Here is a 24,029-nt window from a genome sequence, read left to right as displayed (position 1 = left end):
TATGTCAACTGACTGACACCTGGGTACAAATTTTATCAACACAATAACACAGATTTTGTAATAAATAGAATCATCAATGGATTTTAATAATGAATAGAATTTAACACTTTTGGTCAATAAAAGAACTGAAAGGTTTCAATTAATAGTACTAGCAATAATGTCATCATGGAGAAAGGGAATTTGAGAGTTCTGTCTACAAGAATGACTCTGCTTGTCATTGGTCTACAAACTGACCAAATATTTGAACTGGTTAACTAATTTATTTAGTAGCTATAAACTAGCCATTACTTCTAAATGACATATATTAATTATTTGTTATAAACATTTTCAAATATGTGTACACAAAAATGGTCACAAAACATTTCTCTTTCTCTGTCTCTCTTTTACTACTTTTACATGTAAAATTGAGAATGGAAATGGGGAATGTGCCAAAGAGACAACAACCTGACCATAGAGCAGACAACAGCAGAAGGTCACCAACAGGTCTTCAATGCAACGAGAAATTCTGGCACCCGGAGGCATCCTTCAGTACCTGCATTTGATAACTTAAGTTTTCCCAAATCTTTGGTAAAAGCCATTCAAAGATACTACTTTTACATGTAAAATTGAGAATGGAAATGGGGAATGTGCCAAAGAGACAACAACCTGACCATAGAGCAGACAACAGCAGAAGGTCACCAACAGGTCTTCAATGCAACGAGAAATTCTGGCACCCGGAGGCATCCTTCAGTACCTGCATTTGATAACTTAAGTTTTCCCAAATCTTTGGTAAAAGCCATTCAAAGATACTTTTCTAAGCTATTTACAATAGTAACAGTGCTGATGACCAATCACATATGTCATGTAAACATGTATAACACAAGAACTTATCAAAATCACCTTTAAAATGACACAGAAACCTAACAACTACTTGTATACTTTAACAAAGACTATCCTTTCTAAACCAATCATCAAAACATATGATTTGTACATTGACTCCACACCTGAAATGATGTAGACATTGCACATGCAGAGCTCTAATGATGATACACATTACAGACATGTTCTCTCACACCTAAACACACAATTACAATTAACATTTACATACAGTAATGTTTGTTTAGATAATTAACCCACCATTATGTTTCAAATCTTTCTACAGATGTTTGAAAATTTTTCAGAAAAACAAATGTCTTATGTAACGATTAGATACATCTGTGTAGCTACAGCGGAAATAATAATGATAGCTTTGACAGATGTAAGAACGCATCAACAACGACAAGATATACACCTTACATACAGGTTGGGTGTTCACAAGTTATGGCATCATATTGGACAAGATATACACCTTACCTACAGGTTGGGTGTTCACAAGTAATGGCATCATATTGGACAAGATATACACCTTACATACAGGTTGGGTGTTCACAAGTTATGGCATCATATAGAACAAGATATACACCTTACCTACAGGTTGGGTGTTCACAAGTTATGGCATCATATTGGACAAGATATACACCTTACATACAGGTTAGGTGTGGGTGATCTCATAAGTTGTGGCTTCATATAAGACGTACTATTATTCACTGGGTCTATTATTAGGATGTTTCGTTCAACTTAAGAAACTGCCTGTACCACCAAGTCAGGAAAATGACAGTTTTTCATTTGTTTGATTTTGCCATGTGATTATGGATTTTACTTTTGAATTTTTCTCGGAGTTCAGTATATTTGTGATTTTACTTATCACTTCATTCTCTGAGAGTATGGACATTTTAGTATCTCACAAGAAGGATTTTATGCTAAAAACCAAAACAGCAGTGTACCAATTACATGGATGACATTACATTAATTATAATATAAATTTTCAATAATTGAAGACATAATAAAAGTAGAATCAATTTAAGATAGATGACAAAAGATTGAACTCATATGGTCTTACAAATAAATTAGTAGTAAAATTTCAAGACAAAGTAATCAAATTTATCGCAAAAAAAGAAACAAATGTAGCTTTGAGAATTACCAGTACCGTCAAAGGACCAATAAGGTTATTATAATCAAGTAAGAATTGTAGATAACTGCAAGAAAGCAGAATCTTGCAACCCTAAACTGGTTTTTAACTTTTCTGTGCGTAATTGGATCGTTAATTGATATTGGTCTTACCTGTCTGACTGGGCTCTTTGTTAATTACTATTATAACAAACCAAGCCATAATTACATTTCCTCATCATAAAGATATTCAACATTGTCTATGGTCAACATTAATAATTCACATCACAATATATCCCTATAGGTATATATGTAATGACCCATATATGACCTGGTCAAAAAGAATGCTTTCTATTTTGTTAATCGTTCACAAATATGCAATTATTTCATAAAACTTGCATTTCCTGAGGTTGATCTATCCAAGAGTTTTTTTCAAAATGTAACTTACTCACACTAGAATGTTTTCAATTGGAAAAAACACTTTCATAAAATACACAAATTATTAAAGATTTTAACTATAAAAAGCTTTTCCTTGCATTAATTTCCAGCTATTCCTTGCATTAATTTCCAAACGCCAAAGTGCAGAACATTTCAATATGCAAGTTTTTCGTAAAAATGTCCAATCTACTAGAAAATGTATCTCCTTAATTTTTACTCCTTCAGTTTTTTCAATATTTTCTTACAAGATCCATTCAAAGTTAAAACATTTCAGTCAGAATTCCAGATTTTAATAACACAATAGTCATTGCATTTAAAATCAACAGATGCACAACTGAAGTATAATTTCTATGTGTTCATTTGTTTATAAAATTCTTAAGATCAATCCAAATCTAAATCAACAATCTCAAGTTGGTCAAAAAGTTTAAAAGGGTACAATACACGAATCCAATTTAACACTAAATAAATCTTAAAGCCTTCTTAACACTATAATCCTCTTGTCTGAATCATTTGAACTGATACACCATTATAACAAATAATCCTTTACTTATATAACAATTATTTAATGTCTTTTTAGACTTAAATGTTCATGCACTCTTTTAAAGTCTCTTTAAATACCTATGATTCTATTTTTTTTTCAATCAACAGGTAATATCCAATCCAGAGCCAGCACCTGTTTATTATTAAAATTCACCTGGTTGGAAAATTTAATTTATTTCCTACAAATTGTTCAGTTTATGAAGAAAAAAATCAACAACTTGGTGTAAAGTGTTTGTTATGAAATTAAAAGTCTTGATTTAATTGTCAACATAGCGTGATCGTTAAATCAATTTATTCTTGATCTTTGACTCGATTCTAAACCACTTATAGACATATACCTGTCATAAAATGTCAGAACTTCAGGGATAAAAGGAAACAATTCTATCAATTACTGAACTTCTATGGTAGGATCAAATGTGATAAAGTACCAAAATAACCCAAACTGTTAGAAACTGCCAGTCACGTCAGTATTTGTCGAAGATTAACAGGCAAGGTCTGCAAACTTAGGATTAAGAAATTATCAAATTTAAAAGACAACAATATAAATCTTCTGTCAAAATGCATACTGTGAAGGCTTAAAGCTTAAACATTCTTGACATAGTCCTTGAATTTTCATGAGAATTTTCTTGAGAAAATAAGGCCGTATAATGCCATGTGTATCAAATCTATAATAAACAATAGACCTACTGAATGTATATAGATTTGCTGAATCATTATGTAATAAATTTTCTCATTAAATTAAAAAAAAAGCTAATTTAAATATATCAACAACAAAATGTGTAAACTGAGATAACATGCATGTAACTTTTTGTTAACACATCCTATTTATGGTACTTGTTATTTATTCAGCCCTTTTGATTGATTAATGGTATTTCAACACAAAACCTATCATAGCAGCATGACTGCTCCTTTATTCATGTTATTCATGACTCTGCCTGTATGTATAAGTTTTTTTTGGAAAAGAAAAGGAAAGGATAGGAAACTTTGTTCAGATAGAGATATCATTTTGCTATGGGATAGTCACATAGTCTATTCAAATGTAAACAACCAGAGTACTAAAGCTTATATTTCTCTCCAAAAACCTTTTAAAAGATTTAAAATACAAAAAATTAGTGTGACAGACTTCAAGCCTGCTGTTTTTACTACTCCCATCTTTACAGAATATACTTTATGTATGGTCAGATCATATGTTTTGAACATCATATGCATTCATACTTTACATGCTTTTCAATGGAAATTGTAATTTAAATCCCATGAGACAAGGATATATTGCTTAAAGGTTCACTCAGAATCTGTGTCCTTGCATACATTTCCACTGTCATCTGTATGAACATTCCCCCTTTTCCCCCCTCCTCTCATCTAATTTTTAGTACATGTAACACAATAGTATTCTGAAGCTATTTTTGCCTTCCCCCTCCAACCTTGAAAAAACTTATCTTGCCATGACCTCATATAAACTGAATCTTGTACACACATATGAAAATTTATTCTTTGAACCCCCACCCACTTACCCTTTTCTTCCTCTACTTACCTCGCCGCGAACTGATCACAGAGTCTGTTTCTGTACATGTATCACAACTTTGGTCTCTGCTAGCAACAGAAGAAGCATTTGCACTGAAAGAAAAACAGAAAAATGAGTTTCACATACATCTTTAAATCTCTTGTATTTGTGTAGATTGACAAAAAAAAATCATATTTTGTTCTTCCAAATTTATTGATTGAGTGGTGACTGCTTTACACAAATCAAATTCATTTTTTGTGAGCACATATTTTTTCAGTCTGATCAAATGTGATTATGGTTTTCTTTATTATTGAGAATTTTCAGATTGATTGTATCACAAACTGTCTGCCGAAAAATAGTGCTGAAAGTAGGTTAAAAAGGAGTCAGTACTATTTAAAGTGACACAATTGCAAGAGGCACCAAGGGACAATGCTAATTGACCTGCAAACAAAAAGATAATAGAACTTATACGATGTGTCCTGTACCCCACTATGCGTACCTCGTGCCTAGTGCAAAAAGCCTGATTTAAATATTTATCTTTTAAGTTATATTTTATCTTCATCAATTAACTCACAGACAGATATCAAGATTCTCTTCATTAAGAAGCCATACGAGTTTTTGGCTAGGAAACAAATGCTTAAAGTTTGGGCATAGTGAGTTAATAGTGGAATTTTAAACAATTTCTCTTATCTCGAGATGATGTACACAAAAATAAAAGATGTTTTTCATCATCAACTTCATTTGAGGTGCATCTGACTCTGAGACATATTCTGTCTTGTTGGAGAGTACCCTGATAGCATCCTTGTTCAATTCTTAGTCTGTGAGAAGAAATATGCAATCGAGTGAAATTTCTCCTCTGTTCAGGTGATTGTAATAAAGTAAGATATCTTTCAAGACCAAAATGAGTCTTAAAAGTGCTATAACTACAAAGCTTCCCATCAACACAATTGTGTATTTGGTTTCTCCACTGTATTTTATAGTGCTGATACAAAAACTTTTTAATTAAAATTTTGAATCTAAAGTTGCTTGCAAAGATTGTCTATAGATACATGATACTGCTAAATTATAGAACTTTATATGAAATATTCTGTAATGGCTGTAATCTCAGTCCTACTTTTGATAGCCTTTATATTTAACTTTAGTTTAAAAATATTTCATAACTATTTTATTTCAATTTGTCATGTGTGTGACACAAGAAAACATTCTAATCAATATATATTTTAAACAACTATTACCATGATTACTATCCAATAGTAAAATTCAATACTTTAGATATCACCAATTCCACTCCATCACTATTACATGTATGCAACAAACATAACAATTTAGCAAATTATTCCACCTGAAGGAACTTATACAATATATATATATTATTTTGATGCACTGAACAACTTTATAGTACATCCTATTTATTTCAGGTGCATCACTCATTCTAATTGGGTAAGAAAAATCAAATGAATCCTTTAGTGAGAAATTGAATAGTGATACCTTTCATTCAGTAAGGAGTACATACAGTTCACAGATTAGCATAATATAAATACATGCAAAAGCTCAGTTTACAAATTAAAGTTTGTTTTTTTTTGGGAGGGTTATCTAGGGCCTGTTTTTTTCTTATTGCATATGTTTAAATCATATTCATCATAACATGGTAATGTTAATTCAGGAATTTGTGTTTTACCATTATTTTTGTGATTGCATTTTTGAACAATGGACATAAATGTAAGATTGATTAATGATATTTTAGGAATTGCTGTATACTTATTAAACAAATATATAATGCTAATGAAATCTTTGCAAAAACTTTACAGTATGTTACTATGTATGAGGGTCTAGATGGGGGGTCTGTTATTCTGTAAACATTTAATTTTCACCCCTAATCTTCAAAAAAATAACCCCTTTTTTCTCTAATCTTCAAAAAATTAGACTAGCCATTTCTCCATTTTTTAGTCCGTTATTCTCTAATCTTCATTTTTTAAGGGCATTATTCTTTAATCATTTAACCCCATCCAACCCTCATGTATACCTTTTGGATCATCTGCTCTTTTTATCTTTTGCATGTTGTCTAACTCTTGGTGTATCTGTATCTTGCAATGGCTAAGAGTCAATATAAATCGCCTGTATACTGCCAATATTCGTTGAAAGCTTAGCAATGAGTAGTAAGATGTATACCATACTGGCTAGTGCCTGAATTTCTTAGAGTAGGATAAACACATTTGAGATACCCTCCAACTATAGAGGGAAAGATATATAAGCTCTTTGGATGTGGTCAGGAGACAAAGACACTATGTTTGATTACTACTTACTGAAATGAGGGAGGTCTACTGTCACCTATACCTCCTACTCTCTCTGTAGGCGGGTGTACATCTCCTGCTTGAGAATCTGTACATTGAGACTGGGAATCTGATGTGCTGCTTTCTGCTGGAACCAGCTACAAAAACGAAAAAAACATATATATATTTTAACTAAATTGTTTCTCTATAATCATTGATTTTAATCAGAATACTGAACCTTGATAAAATAATTATAATCTAACATTGAATTCAATTTAGTAAAGAAACATATAATGGCAATATGCCAATATTTTGACAAGTTATCTCCCTTTGTCTATACCCGTATTATTTGGTACAACCAAACTGTTTTGGGGAAAGTATAACAATAATAGAGACTGATGAGACAATCCATATTTGAAAATACTGTCATCAAGAAATGTTTAAATTAACTAAGATTACCCTAGACTTACTTTCTGTATAAGGAATAATATGAAACTTTTTTTTAAAGTTAAATTCAATTAATGCAAAATAAAATTTATTGTTGATAGCAAATTTTAATGTGGGGGTTATTCTTGCTTATATCATAAATGTAATAGCATAAAATACAAGAATAGTTTGTTAGTGCATCGGGAATATTGATGTAAAGGGTACACTTATTGTTAGATGCATAGATTTAACCCACACAATAAAACTTTATGCATCACACACAATCTAGAAAATAAAAACAGCAAACAATGTTTATAATTTCAGAGATTTACAGTACAACTTTGAACACAGATACTTTACACAGCCCAAAATTGACCATGTCAATCTCTGTCCCTTCTTCATATACAATAACTGACAGATCACATATAACAAATCTAATCTAGTGACAAGCAGGCCTTATGAACACAATCTATAATTGATTATTATCCCTTTCTAAAAGATATAATATAACCAACTATAATATTTTATTTTGAGAGTTTGTCAATAAGTCTGGAATCATAGGCTCCATCTAATCAAATATTACTTTTATATCCTCTTATAGACTAAATGTATTCCATCAATATTAACTTCTTTCTGCTTTGTAATGACATGTTGAATGATTGTCTAAGTAATGTAGATGCTGACAGGTACTTTATGGTCATACTTTGATGTATTGTAAATTCACAAATTATTGGGTGCATTTAGTATTGCTATTTCAATATGACAGACCAGAATGTGAAAATAATAATTGAATATATAGGAAAAGCTGCATACAGAAATGGGTGTCAGAATTTAGAATATGAGTTTAATCATTGTGTTACTCACTAAGTTCACAATAATATAAATTTTGATTTTTTTTTTGAATTTACAGTACTTTAGGTCACAATTTGATGTATTTAGGAACTAATGTTATATCCTGTTTACAATTGTTATAAGCTAGACTTTAAACATCAGAAATGATATTTGACAGTTTTACCAAAACCTCTTGGTCAAATTTGAGTATTTTTTTGTAAGGCTGTATTAACATTTATGGGATCCCTAAATAAGCATTCTTGACAGTTTATGCAACTTTTATCCAGAGGAGTTTTTGTGTTTCATGCAATTTCAACACTATTCTTATTCATGCCAGCCCGTTTTTCAAGAAAACTGATTTTTATAGTTCGTTCTTATGTTGTACTGTTATACCACTGTCCCAGGTTAGGGGGAGGGTTGTGATCCCGCTAACATGTTTAACCCCGCCACATTATTTATGAATGTGCCTGTCCCAAGTCAGGAGCCTGGAATTCAGTGGTTGTCGTTTGTTTATGTGTTACATATTTGTTTTCCGTTCATTTTTTTACATAATAAAGGTGGTTAGTTTTCTCGTTTGAATTGTTTTACATTGTCTTATTGGGGCCTTTTATAGCTGACTTATAATGCGGTATGGGCTTTGCTCATTGTTGAAGGCCGTACGGTGACTTATAGTTGTTAATGCCTGTGTCATTTTGGTCTTTTGTGGATAGTTGTCTCATTGGCAATCATACCACATCCAGGCCCATAGCCAGGAATTTCCAAAGGGGGGTTCAACTCAACTTTAACAGTCACAATTCGAACAGAACGTTGACTTTAACAGTCATTATTTGTTTTCAAGGGGGGGGTTTGGACAGGGGGAGTTCGTCCGAACCCCCCAAACCCCCCAATGGCTACGGGTATGACATCTTCTTTTTTATATTAGATATATGACAAATAAATGTATTCCTGTGAACATGCAGAGAATATTTCAGAACTTTACAAATCAAATTTGGAATTCAAGGTGACAAAATGTGGTATAATTCCATTCTTTCATATCAAAGACAGATGGTGATACTCTACAGTATGGACTAATAGGCAAGACAGAATTAAGCTGTGTTTTTATTTATCAATATATGTGCCTGAACTGGATTTGAAGAAAAACTTTTATCACTTTTGAAATATCATCTATCAATATTAGCTTTTATGTTTGATCTTTCAGAGCACTTTTCAAAAAATTAATAGATAGGCGTGTTATTGCAGTGAGAACAGGACCTTGCAGTACAATCACTAATAATTATAAGGGTTGATTATACACCTTTAACAATGGCTGAATAACTTGATCAATATGATACGAATCTCATCTTCATACAAGTTTCTCACAATACAAAATTGGTCTAGTATAAATATCTGTACAATTGGGACTGAAGAAGCTCAAGTTGATTACACACAACAAATGACTTAAACTTAGATTTAAAGTCACTTTTTACATCAAAATCCAAAGCTTATTGTTAATATTTATGTTAAGAAACAAAACTTTTTGTTGATAATTCACTAGATGAGATCAGAAATCAATTAGCAAAACCAAATTAAACATGTTTTTCTTGTAAGTATTCATAACAAGTATCATCATAATATAAGGAGATGGGGAATATATGATTGCCAATGAGAAATTGAATATTATACATGCAAATACTAATATCAGAATTTAAAAGTTTAATCTAAATTATGCAAATTATCAAATCCACTCAAGACAAATTGTCAAATATGACAACTATAACTTTGGGGTACATTTGGAGTTTGATGACCATTAAATGACCACTATATACATTGTCTGTATTTTCTGAGTCATCAGGTGAAGATCCTTAATTGACCACTGTATGTCACTTTTTTTAGTTTGTCACTGGGTGGTTGCCTCATTGAAATATACCTTAAATCTCTATTGATTATATTTCTTTCGAATTATACAGCTGCACGGTTAGCCACTAGTCCAATGCCCCAGACTAGTAAAATTTCATTCGGACTAGTAAGTTTTTGCAAAACTTTCTTTGGCCAAAAAAGAAAAATGTCAGAATATTGGTCTTCGGACTAGTAGTTGAAAAAGTTTTTAGTGCAGACTGGGACAATATGATACCTTTCAATTCATCAAGATCTTTACTCATTGATCTTTAAACCTAATACATGTGTTGTCTAATGGCTTCAATATCCTTTCAAGCTATGCAGGTCTTACTGACAACACCAGAAAAACTCTTTAAAGTTTATTTCATTGCTGGACCAAATGTTCAATTTCAGCATAATTTAATAACTTTGTTACTGGTGTAACTGTGTCTTGTCAAGTAAATACTGATTTTTTGTTCGACAGAATTTCCAAAGATAAGGAGTTGGTTATGATTGGCAATGAGACCACTTTCCAACAGAGACTAAATGAAGTAGATAGATACAAATGTATAAGAAGATGTTGTACAAGTGCCAATGTTAGCAACTATAGGTTACTTTAAGGCTGTCAACTCATTACCAAAACACATACTGCATCGCAAGCTCTAAAAGCCTGGACATGACAAATGAAAATGTCCAGTGGCAAATATCTAATGCATATTCACTAATGTGTTAAGTGTGTCAATCAATCAGAATTCATTTTCTAAGGAATTCAAATGCTTGTTTTGAACCAGAAAACATAGTAAATAGGAAACACTTTCAAATATACATGTATGGGACTATGGGCAAATTGTTGTGAAGATAGCACTGATACATCATAAACTGTTTACAAAAACTTAAAATTCTTTTAGCAAATTTTTTATAATTTTGTGAATGTCAAAAGAAGAGAAAATCATCAATAAGATTATATTGTATGAAATCCTCAAAGGGCACCTGCTAATCTGATTTATTATGAATAAAAAGTAAGTAATCTATCAATCATGTCTATCACAAATCTCTTTGATGTGAAGCTATCTTTAAAACAAAACACTCAACATGTTTACAATCCTCATTATAACTAAAAGATAAATGGCACAAATACTCTTCTGTTTTCTCCAAATACTTTTGCATTTGATTATTGTCTAAAATGAGTATAAACTTACAGAAAACAGCTCAAAAAATATTGGGAAGGATCTTTAAAACTTTAGCAATAAGTCATGTATTCATCTATGTACATGTATTTCGCTTGGAACTGACCATTGCATTGGACTTTCTTTAGTTTGCCTAATTAATATTATCAAAACTGACTCTTAACTTTAACCAAAGTGGAAGTCAAAATATTGCTCTAGTCGTTCCTATACATAACGTTTGAAACTAATTCCTAAAACTATGATTGATAAAAAAATTGGTTTTACCTCCAGCGGCAAATATTTCATGCATAATTTTTATAATTTACGTCCACCAGCAGTGGCATCGACCCAGTGGTGTAAATAGTTATCAAAAGTACCAGGATTATAATTTAGTACGCCAGACGCGCGTTTCGTCTACAAAAGACTCATCAGTGACGCTCATATCAATAATAGTTATAAAGCCAAACAATACAAAGTTGAAGAGCATAGAGGATCCAAAATTCCAAAAAGTTGTTACCAAATACGGCTAAGGTAATCTATTCCTGGGACAAGAAAATCCTTAGTTTTTTGAAAAATTCAAAGTTTTGTATCAGGAAATTTATAAAAATGATCACATTATTGATATTCATTGTCAACACCAAAGTGCTGACTTTTGTAGACGAAATGCGCGTCTGGCATACTAAATTATAATCCTGGTACTTTTGATAACTATTGAACAAGAATAAGATTATTTATAAAGTTTAATACTCAGTATGAGTAGATTCTGCAAAGTTGGTCCACCAAATAAAGACCTGAAAAAAGGAGGACCAATATCTCAAGTATTTGTTTCACTGTTTAGATTAAAGTCATTAAATTCCTAATACTGAAATAAATATAAGTACCAGTTGATAATTAAATTTACATAGAAAGAATGGACAAATCATTTATTTGCTAGGTTGATATAAAATATCACTTATCAGACCCTTGCAATATTGTTTTACTGTATGAAGGGAGGTATAGGTGTACTAAAGACTCACATTGTGCTTGAACCTTGAAACAAATTAAAGTAAACAACATTTTTATGGGTTTGTTAACTTAGTTTAGTTTTAAAATAAATATCACAGTATTCAATTAAGAGTGACAAAGCTACAAATTGACTAAATCACTACTATCATCTTTCTTTTCTTAGTAACAGTGGTGGTCATAAGTCATTACTACAACTACAGAGATCATATGTAATGTTTTACATACCATGTACATGTACATTTTTGCACATTGTACTTGACCTTGCCATTGCAAAATCAGTTATAATTTTTAATGGTTTAATATCAATAATTCATCAAGGGGTATCGTATCTATTTTCCTGTAACTGACACTTGCAGTATTTGTCTCTGTTTTTAGTAAAGTTAAAGGATAACAAGGGGTTGACATTTTTTTATGGCAGACTATGCTTCAAAAAAGAGGAATAGATGTGAAAGTTCTCACCCCTAACAAAATGGACACTAGTCCTTCACATGATTAGGCCTTTACAAACTACAAGTCTGTTTCCTGCCTCAAGAACTACCAAAGTTTAATTGCCTTTGTTAAAGTAGACTTTGAACCCTATTCATACCTGTCTGCCGCACAAATGACGAAATTCTGGATATTTTTCGCTTGCCAGTCTGCTCTAAGTAAACACATATGAAACAGGTCAAATATTTTACTTGAAAACAAGATCTCCCTCTATGAAGGTTTCAGAGGTTGGTAGGTGTGCCTATTTTTGCTCCATATTCAGCCAAATTCGCTTTAAATGATGAAAAGTCCAGGACCAATTGAATTTAAAGTCACATGCAAGTAAGAGTTCCACTTTAAGAAAGACATTTTTAGAGGTTTTGTATACAGCATCAGTGTAGAGAATGGTAGTTCTATGACTTTTGCAGTTCAAACACGACACATTCCCTATTAGAAGGTACAGGTCCCAGACATGAGACCTACACTAACTTGCACACTGACAATTTGTAGCTCACCTTGGTCTATGTGCATATAATAAACGAAGGACACAGATGGATTCATGACAAAATTGTGTTTTGGTGATGGTGATGTGTTTGTAGATCTTACTTTACTGAACATTCTTGCTGCTTACAATTATCTCTATCTATAATGAACTTGGATTAGTAGATAAAATATTTTGTTAAAATTTACAAAATATACAAAATTTATGAAAATTGTTAAAAATTGACTATAAAGGGCAATAACTCCTTAAGGGGTAAATTGACCATTTTGATCATGTTGACTTATTTGAAGGTCTTACTTTGCTGTACATTATTGCTGTTTACAGTTTATCTCTATCTATAATAATATTCAAGATAATAATTAAAAGCTGTAAAATTTTCTTTAAATTACCAATTCAGGGGCAGCAACCCAACAACGGGTTGCCTGATTGGTCTGAAAATTTCATGACAGAAAGGTCTTGACCAAATTAACAATTCATAATGTTAAATTTGCTTTAAATGCTTTGGTTTCAGAGATATGAGCCAAAAACTACATTTGACCCTATGTTCTATTTTTAGCCATGTAGGCCATCTTGGTTCGCAGGTGGGGTCATCGGACCCATTTTTTAAACTAGATACCCTAATGATGATTGTGGACAAGATTGGTTAAATTTGTCCTAGTAGTTTCAAAGGAGAAATTTTTTGTAAAAGATTACATAAATTTACGAAAAATTGTTAAAAATTGACTGAAAAGGGCAATATCTCCTTTAAGGGTCAACTGACCTTTTTGGTCATGTGACTTTTTTTGTATATCTTACTTTGTTGAACATTATTGCTATTAACATTTTATCTCTATCTATAATAATATTCAAGACTATAACCAAAAACAGCAAAATTTCCTTAAAATTACCAATTTAGGGGCAACATTCCAATTTATATATATAACAGGTTGTCCGATTCATCTGAAAATTTTAGACCTGATAAACAATTTTTCCCTGTCAGATTTGCTCTAAATGCTTTGGTTTCAGAGATATAAGCCAAAATCTACATTTTACCCCTATGTTTTATTTTTAGCCATGGCGGCCATCTTGGTCGGGTTAAACTAGATACCCCAATGATGATTGTGGCCAAGTTTGGTTAAATTTGGTCCAGTAGTTTCAGAGGAGAAGATTTTTGTAAAAGTTAACAGACGACGCCGGAAGATGGACGCAAAGTGATAAGAAAAGCTAACTTGGCCCTTCGGGCCAGGTGAGCTAAAAATGAATGGACAAGAACTGTCATATTCCTGACTTGGTACAGGCATTTTCAACCATTTTCTACTGTTGAAAATGCCTGATTCAACCTGGATTTATAGCGCTAAACCTCTCACTTTGATGAGTCTCATCAAATTCCGTTATATTTACAATCATGCGTGAACTAAATAGACATAATAAATAAAATAGTCAAAATATGGGTACAGCAGTCATCATCCTGTAACAATTTTAAAAGGAACAATTTAACAGAACACAAAAACATCTATCTACAAACACATTCATTGATTCGCGTGTCTGACGGTGATCTCAACCGTTTCCAAGTTATCAAACAGGAGGGGGTAGAGTGGTCCAAAGGACGCCACCTTTATATCATATGATTTGCTTACGTTCAGGTATTATATAATATAGTTGCATTATTTGTGAAATTAAAGTAAAAAAATTCCAGCTACTTTAATTGACCCTTGAAAATTGAGAAAAAAATACCCCTTCAAAACTGCAGTAATAATTATGTTTACACTTTAAAAGCATCTCACATGCAATATCATCATTTCTCAATGATAAAGAAAAATTTATACTGTGACCATGAACATATATATTGTTAGATATACTGTTCCCAGCTGTCACATTGTATTGGATTTTGACATTAAAATTTGTAAAAAAGTAATTTTGAGTTTCGGTATAAAATATTTTCTGATTTTTCTTTCTTTTACATATATATATTTTTGTTTTCAATTCTAGTGTTTATATTCATTTACCATGCATAGATGTATTTTGTCACCCGCCTGGATTTTTTAGTAGTTGATCGCCAAAACCTGGAATTACCCTTATCCGCTTCCGGAATCGACTACGATATTGTAAAATTTTGTCTTCACGGCAGCCAATGTTATTGTGTTTACGATGTTGTTTTTGATAATCAGGTACGATTTACTCAAATTTACACATTATTTGTCGGCGATTTTCTGTATAAAGCTAGCGGTTGAACAAAATGAACATCTCTGTCATGAATAATAATGATGAAAATAATTTTTTAGATCGTTTATTTGAAGACTTTGGTGAAAAGGTTTGCAAAGTTATTTCTTATTTTCTTTCAAGTGGAAGGTGACTCCGTCGGGCGTAGCTAGAAACCAAGTTGAAATTCCGCTTGCAAAAGTGGAAGGTCATGAACCTTGGATCACTGCTAATTTGCACCCCTGCCTCCAAATTGAAAAGATACAACAACAAATTGTCTCCTTATTTGAAATTAATCCCAACAGCACAAACAGTTAACTTATTATATAATAGACTACTGACGTAGTTGTACTATGTATTGATGACAAACAATATTCCTACGACTTTTGCCATTTGGGAAATCTAAACTACTTGTCTTAAGAGATTTTCGGCGATTAAGTATTTCATACAATTGTTCTTTGACATCTTAGCCAAAAGCACAGGTTATAATAAAATACACAAGGATTCCTAATGAGCACTACTTCCTATGTGTAACTTCAAAACTTTTGGAGATTCGATGATCATTTAAGGTTTTTCTGATCATATTTTTTGTAATCCAGAATAAAAAGTAATAAAAGTGTTCAATTAGTTATATATAACATAGTAGCCAGCTAGATAATAACAATGGCAAGTATTTTAGCATTTATTGGGTAGAACACAAATCTAGGGTGCTCGCATAATGCAGCTTAACTGCATAAAAATGAAAGATAATACAAACACATTGACAGGATGTTTAAGTACCGACTATGCAACTTTTTGTGATTTTTATTTCAGGTGTTTCTGCGTTCAGATCCCCCTTTACCACCCTCATATAATCTGTACAAAGCATGATTGAGTATGAATAGTTCTTTCCATATCTTTCTTTCTAGAAAATACTCAAAACGATTAAGATTAGGGTTTCAATGATATTTTAAGCATTCAGATGCAAAATCAAATGACACACATGCACATTTGAAACATAAAACAGTGTAGTTCTGACAATATTTCGCTTAAAACTTGTATTTCTACCATTTATCATGATAACGTGATCAAATCATAATTGTCATATTTAAATAAATATTTCTGAACATGCTGCAATATTAAATATTGTTGACTAAATAAATTAGATGCAAATCATTTCTTTGCCTCTCTTATGAATCGGTAAATTTCAGCTGTCATACAACTAGCTATAGTTAACCTATTACCTTGATTGTAATTTGTAATAAGTGGATATTAAAGTAGGGCATGTTTTGATAGTACTTGTTCATCATGTCACTTTTACAACTGGAAATGTGTGGCTGTTATGACAAAAGGTCCAGTCAAAAAGACACATACACTTGCATTTTTTCTGAATTATGATAAAATGACAAACCCATGTTGTATGTCTGATACATTTTGTACATGTATGAGATAAGCACAACTGCACCAGAATATAATTTATATGACTTGTCATTAAAAATCCAAATTAAAGCTTTTAAGATATTATAAAGTTTCAAAACATTTAGCCTTGTAGTTTCATGAAAGGGAAATTATTTTAAAAATTTAAATGAATACCCAAGGATAATGTGTCCGAGTTTGGTAGCAATTGGCCAAGTACTTTCATAGGAGAAAATATTGGAAAGTTATATAATTAATGCCATATTAAAGCTTAATGCTGATGATAGCAGACACTGGCAAAAATATAATTTAAGACACAATCGAACATATTTTGTGTCCTCATACTTTTGCAAACAAAATTATTGTTTTTAGTTTTTAAAGTCCTGTGGAGACCAGGAGAATTCATAAAACCATTGGTTCATAAATGTTTCATTTTCATGTAAACTAAAATACTTTTATCAAAATTGTGTACATACCCAAGAAACAACTCGGCCATTAAAACATGGCAACTTTGCTTCATCATCAACAATTTCTTCTTTCACAACACTGAAATTATAAATTTGTCATTCATATTTTTCATGTATACAAGATTCATAACATTTGGTTGAAGCAAACTTAAGTTCAAGGGAATGGAAACGAAAAAAGTTGGCTACTTTGCCATTTATAAAGAGGCATTACTTCAGATAGGTGAAAGCGATGCCACCCAAAAATTGTCAATTCAAATTTGATCTGTGTTTTGTGGTATTAAATAAGCATTAATTGTCATGTATATAAGTTTCATAACATTTGGTTAACTAAATTTAAAGAATCATGAGAATGGAAACCAATTTCAGGACATACAGATGAACAAAGTTAATATTCAATGCCCTTTCCCACTAAACAGGGCCTTAAAAAACTCAAAGTTGTTATTTTTTTTTTATATCAGGTGACTTGTCTATGATCTATCTGAAAACTAATTAATCAATATTACCTCAACTGACCCTTTGTTTAAGGAGTAATTATTCAACTGGGGTCATAGGCCATTGGGGCTGTTCATCATATTCTGTTTAGTGTTTATTTTTTGTTCATTGTGTGTGTCTGTTAAGATTGAAATTAAGGTTTTAGATTGTCTATCCAGTAAGTATGATTTACATTTTGTAAAGGTATATGAGTACACAGTTTTCCATTTTTTCAAACATCAACATGATCAAAGGAAAGGAGATAATTTTTTTTAAAACTCCTCAATCCAACATTTGGGATTATTTTTCATACAACAATCCCTTTTCCTTGTGATGTTAGGCATTTCTTGTGTGACAACAAAATTTCTTAAGAATGTGATCTACCAAGTACAACTTCTGAAACATCAGATCTGCACCTGATCAAATATGGATCTTGTTTATTTGAAGAAATTATTTCAGAAAAAATAATATTAGATGCCAGAGGAATATATATAAATGCTGAAATGACTTTAAATCTGTGCATATTTGTCTTTTTCTAGAGGAGCTGCTGTATTGACCATATGTCGTCCGACTTGTACCCCTAAGACATCCACATGGCTGCCAAGACTCACAAATTTTCATGCTTATTTAGCAGCAATTCCTTCAATCTTAAACATATTTTCTTTATTATCTTCACAATCTTGGCTAAATCTTACATATTTGCTTCATGAAAACTTGACAGTACTGCATCCCCAGTATCAATGGGGGGGTAATGACCTTTATTGGGACTCCGGGATCGAGTGTTTTTAAGCTCTGGATTTCAATATTAACCTTTTCAGGATCAGGGAATTTTTTTTTTCGAATTTCAGAATGTCGGGATTTTAGTTATTTAAATTCAGGACCTCAGGATTTCGTGTTTTTAAGCCCGGGATTTCGGGATCAGGACCCCTCCTACCCCCTCATCAATGGGGTTTATGTTGCTTGTATTTTGTTTTCTATGTTGTGTTTTGAATAATCTTGTTTGTTATTGTGTCACAACATTGTCAGTTAGTTTTAAACTAATAGATGAGTTTAAATATCACTTTGGTTTCTTTTGCCTCTTTATTTTCCAATATACCTTATCGCCGAATGTAGGAAAAAAAGTCACAGGAAAAAAAGTCACGGAAAAAAAGTCACGGAAAAAAAGTCACAGGAAAAAAAGTCACAGGAAAAAAAGTCACAATTAATATTTTGTATGAAAACTGTCATATGATCTGCACTTATATATTGGTAATGACTTTTGTCTGTGTGTGTTTTTTTTCTGCTGTTCATGTGCAAGTATGGTTTTGTGTTTTTTGTATCCCATGTCCTTTTGTTTTATTATAAAATCTAGAATGTAAACTAGGAAATGTGTCAAAGAGACAACAACCCGACAATAGAACAGACAACAGCAGACGTTCACCAACAGGTCTTCAATGTCATTCAAAGGATTTTTTTTGTAATGTTACTGATACATGTTTTGTTGTAATTATTTTTGTTTCATGTGTTTTTACATTAGAAGCAAATTAGACAGCTTAGCATATGTTTCTACAAAAGCAAAAGAAAACCTGTAGACGCTCGTGAACTGATACAATGTATGTTTTGTTGTAATAAGTTTTGTTTCATATCTTTCTTGAATGATGCTAGTTATAGACAGCTAAACGTATTTTTCTACAAGTCTTATGCTCTTTTGCTTTGGTAATTACACGTAAAATCGCAAAGCAAAAGAAAACCTGTACAAGTTCGTGTATTGATATATTAAAAAAGAAGATGTGGTACCCAACTGTCCACAAGAGACCAAAATGACACAGAAATTAACAAACATAGGTCACCTGTACAAGATCGTGTACTGATACATGTTGAAGTTCTTTTTGTTTCATACCTTTTTTTTTATGTATGACCTGTTGATATAGTGTTAAAGAAATAAATTAAGCAAAACGAATTGAATGTAGTAATGTAGATTTAATGTATACATCATAATAATATAAGTCAATAATAGTAACATAATAAATAATCAAGCACAAATAAATGTCTTTATCAATGAACAACAGATAATGAACATGTGATGCACATAGTTTTACTTAAAGTTCACTTGATATATAGCAGAGATGACAACTAATGGTTAAGTCTTATGTTCCAACCAACACCCCTGAGAAATTCTGCAATGGTCTTGTTGCCTGATGTCAAGTCTCTGCACAAGTTTTGAAGTCTTAGTTGAAGTTGGACATAACGTTGTTGGACCCGTTTAACTGGTGGGGTGCCTATGTAACAAAAAATTTGTTCCGGCGTGACATTTGTTCCATCAGAACAAATTTCATAGGAAATAAGTTCCACTGGAACTTATGTCACAGAAAATATGTTCCAGCACTATAAAATTTGTTCCGGAACTAATTTTTTAACCAAGTGTGAAATAGGTTCTGGAACAAAAATCACAGCACCATCAATTTTGTTCCAATATTAAAATTTAAAAAAAAAAGTGAAATAAGTTCTTGGGATATTAGTTTTAAACGTAGGTATTTTATAGAAATCAATGAAAATGTTCTGCTCAAACCTATTTCACAGAAAATAAGTTCTGTGCTTGCATGGGGTACATTTGCAATTGAAGGAATGACTTTAGCATGAAGATAAGAAATAAAAGCGATGATAATGTATCTATGTTTGATCGTTTATGTGGTATTCAACCTCCATGTTTCCTGATGATCTGTCATGGGTGTTCTAATCCTACATGTACTTAGCTATGGTCATTGCACAGTTTTTAAAGAGCGTGTATTTTGTTTCTTTATGTCTTTTAATATAATTGATCAGCCACTTTGTGCTTTTCAAAAAAGTACAAATATTCATCTTCAACTATAATACTTTTTTCGGAATGACTTTTATTATTATTTCTTATTCTACTCTTTCCTGGCTCATAAGTGCCATTTTTAGTATTATTACTTGAGCTGCCATGTTATTAAACTTTTGCTTTACTCCACATGATCCAATTGGATGCTTACACTTTTTATTTATTACATTATCAATATAATACATGTATTTTATAATGACAAGTGCTCAGTATATAGGAAAACTTGTTTAACCAGTGGAACATATTTCACAGACAAGGAACTTATTTCACCAGGTGAGGAACAAATTTCACAAATCAAGAACTTATTTCACCAGGTGAGGAACAAATCTCACAAACATGGAACTTATTTCACTAGGTAAGGAACAAATTTCACCAACCCAGAACTTATTTCACCAAGTAAAGTGTGGAACTTATTTCATAGAGATGGAACAAATTATATAGAAATTGTCTGTGAAAAAAGTTCTCCCAGAACATATTTCCTGTGAAATTAGTTCCACTGGAACTTTTTTCACAGGAACAAATTTTGGCTCACACCTACAGCGTCTTGTTGTATCAAGGTTCTCACTGTAGCTTCTTCTTTCTGGCACCATTCTACTACTCTCCATATTGATGGGTGGGCATAACCTACTAAGTTGAAGAATTTGTTGTTCCAACCTTCACATACATTGTTGGTTCTTGAATCACCGTTGACTGTTGCGTCATGGACATTCCATATAGTTGGTGGGAACATGGGTGGAGTGCGGCGCATTACTAAACGGAGACCTTGACCTGGTGCTGGGTTACGTCTCATGTTGCCACTTACATAGGTTGCATCAAAGTAATCAAGAAGTTCAGCTGCTTCTGGTGGGTCATCTGGACACAAAGTTCTTAGCAGGTGGACACCATTTGGCAAATCAGCTACAGGCAGAAAGGCAAGGCCGTCCATCATACCACAGAACAAGCGGAAGTCATCGCTAATCTTGTAGTGGGGAACCAAACCAAGGCTCTGTATCTTTCTCCAAGTTGCTTGTGTAAGATGATAGAAACATCCCTGGTTGTTGATATGGCGGCCAAATACTGCCGACACTGCACGTAGAACGCCATCTTCGAAGTCTGTTACCACAGTCTGAACATTTAACTGTAGGTGGCTGGCTTGGCATTTGTCGACCAATGACTGAAATAACTCTCTGTATGTATCTTGATTCTTGTTCGGCAAGAAAGCATACACTGTGGTGACTGTAACATCTTTAAAAGGTACTCGGATGGTGTACAGCTGTTTAAAAAGACGTCTTAAACTGTCAGGACTACAAAAGACCAACATTCTGTTCTCAGCATTCTGTCCATTGTCATACAGTAGGAACTGTTGGTGGTTGGTTGTAATAGTGAATTCTGCTGGCAGTGTGACATCTACAAAGCTCTGGGGAACAGGTGGTGTTGGACGCTGGTTGCGCATGGTGCGTTTACAATTCTCTTCTCTGGGCATCATTGCTTGCACATCATCTTCACATGTTGAAACAACCTGGGCGAAGATCTGGCTTGGTTTGTCTCTGGTGAGAGCAGCCTGCTCTTTCATTGCGTACCTGGACTTAGTGTACTTTATGCTAATATCACTTGGATCATGGTTGTGTGGCTGGCCAGGAGTTGGATTTTCATTCTGCAGAGAAGTTGTAATGGACCCTTTACATGCAGTGCTGGATCGCTTCACACATTTCCACCACTGTACTGTCTTTCTGGTAGTATGCTTTAATAGTGTACATGTACCCCTGGTAGCAAAGTTTGGAACCACCTTTGTTGCTCTTGATGACTTCCATACTTGATTTAATAACACTTGAAATTATTTTTTTCTTTTATAGAAAAGTAAATGAAGTCATACATTTTCTTTAATTTGAGTCAAAGTTAGAAAGTCTATGATATGGTTTGACCACATGTTATTGTGATTTTTGTTTTTCTATAGCTGTGTTTTTACCAATTTCATGAGAATCCTTCAATTACATGTTAAACAAACAAAGCATCCCCATTAACAATAATTATGTAATTACAACATTTATTGACAGTGACTGTTGAGATTAATTAGTGGCTTCTTGTGGCACCTTTCCCTTTTTTGCAGACCTTTCACTTCCTCTTTTGGAAGGAAGCCCTACCCATGAAAAACAACTAGGGCTTATCATGAATGAAAAGGAAACAAATGGCTTATCCTGTTTGTTTAAGAGTTTGGTTTTAAAAAGAGAACATAAATTATAATACACTTTTCATTTTTTTGGTGTATTTATTAAAAAAAAAAATGATGAAAAACATATATTTTTTTATTTTATTAACCCATAAATAAAACGAAATCTGTTAATATCGATGTGCGCTTTACCTATATAAATTTTAAAAGCTTTTATTTAAAAATAATTGATCTGATACACTTTTACTAGTAGTATTATTTTTATTTAACAAAACTACATTTTTTTAAATTATCTATTTCATACAGCTGATATACAAAATCACTTTTGTCATGTGCATTCCAACATACTTCTTATAAAACATTTTATATACTTCTTTCAAATAATTTTATAATTGTGACTTTTTTTCCTGTGACTTTTTTTCTTGAGACTTTTTTTCCTGTGACTTTTTTTCCTAGAGGTTTTGTGACTTTTTTTCCTGTGACTTTTTTTCCGTTGACCTTATCGCCAACCCCGGCTGACCCGGCCGCTTGAACTTTTGACGTCAACAACAATCACTTTTCCATTGTGGCATCGGATATCTTGTTTTATGAAGTCAAAATTTTACGTGAACCTGTGTGATATCCAGTAATGGCAGACAAATAGCGATAAGGTGTATATTAATGCAATACACGATAAGGTGTATATTAATGCAATACAATGAAATTATGTTATTTGTAAATTATATTTTTTTACCAGTAGTCTACTGGTTGTTTTTCTCGTACTGCAAAAGTGACAGTATTAACTAATACTCTGAAAATCTGAATTAAACATTATTGCGGGCACCTAGATCTTTCATGGTGTGCAACTGGCTTTAACTTACCCGAAGTCATCATCCACCGATTTGAAGAAAAATTTGTAATTTGGTCTGTTTAAAGCGTTCTTAAAATCACCAAGATTTACACGATCAGCGGGAATAGGTAGTTTGATTAAATAAGGAGTGTCTTCGTCATCTATATAATAGATGATTTTGGTCTCCTCCATCCCGAAGGAGGATGTCTGATGTTGTTAAATCCACAATGATTATCAAGTTTCTGTGGAAAATGGCGTCCAAATGTTTTCTTCTGTTCAGTGCCAAATTGAAACCCGTATGTCAATCAGTTAATTTTCGTTTCCGAAAATGAAAATTAAATATCTTAAACTTTCACATCACTTGATAAGAAAAAAATCGATAGTTTTATTAAAATCAAGAAATTATCCATTGGTAAATTGTAATGATTTTCTCTATTTTCGCATACAGAACTATTTCTTTTGACTTTTGCTTTGTTTCGGATTTAGTAATTGACATTCAAATGGTTCTCTTAAATTTCTCAAAAACAAGTGCCCGAAAAAAGCATCAGATAAAATATTGTACATTAAATAAATGAATATTAACAAAATATATAGAAATAGCCACAATTGCAAATGTCTAACAGATTATTAATCCAATGAATTTCATGAGACATGATGAATCATCCTTTTTATTCAACAAAACATGGCAAAATTTTGGTAAAATAAGAATAAAAAGTTTGAGATTAAGACAGATTCATTTTG

General features: G+C 32.3%; 2 protein-coding genes across 20 annotated transcripts in view; both read right to left on the bottom strand.

Annotated features, from left to right (window-relative positions):
- LOC139502182 (segment polarity protein dishevelled homolog DVL-3-like) overlaps positions 1-23,965 on the bottom strand; it is a 51,515-nt gene extending 27,550 nt beyond the window's left edge. For 8 of the 19 annotated variants that reach the window (XM_071291575.1, XM_071291576.1, XM_071291585.1 and 5 more), the window contains exons 1-4: positions 23,320-23,590; positions 17,013-17,082; positions 6,748-6,872; positions 4,475-4,557 (exon numbers count right to left, since the gene is read on the bottom strand). In XM_071291575.1, the coding sequence (XP_071147676.1) occupies positions 4,475-4,557; positions 6,748-6,872; positions 17,013-17,082; positions 23,320-23,480 (439 nt within the window). In that variant the 5' untranslated portion in view covers positions 23,481-23,590. Of the gene's footprint in view, positions 1-2,139; positions 3,026-4,474; positions 4,558-6,747; positions 6,873-17,012; positions 17,083-23,319 lie in introns of those variants that run through there. The other 11 variants (XM_071291578.1, XM_071291582.1, XM_071291583.1 and 8 more) reach the window with 6 other exon arrangements.
- LOC139501838 (uncharacterized) lies at positions 20,822-21,865 on the bottom strand. Its single transcript, XM_071291061.1, has one exon. The coding sequence runs from the start codon at positions 21,863-21,865 to the stop codon at positions 20,822-20,824; it is 1,044 nt and encodes a 347-aa protein (XP_071147162.1).
- Positions 23,966-24,029: the final 64 nt, after the last annotated feature.

The sequence above is a fragment of the Mytilus edulis genome, chromosome 13 (assembly GCF_963676685.1).
Source record: "Mytilus edulis chromosome 13, xbMytEdul2.2, whole genome shotgun sequence".
In the NCBI taxonomy this organism is placed as follows: domain Eukaryota; kingdom Metazoa; phylum Mollusca; class Bivalvia; order Mytilida; family Mytilidae; genus Mytilus; species Mytilus edulis.
This window is presented reverse-complemented; position numbering and strand designations above follow the sequence as displayed.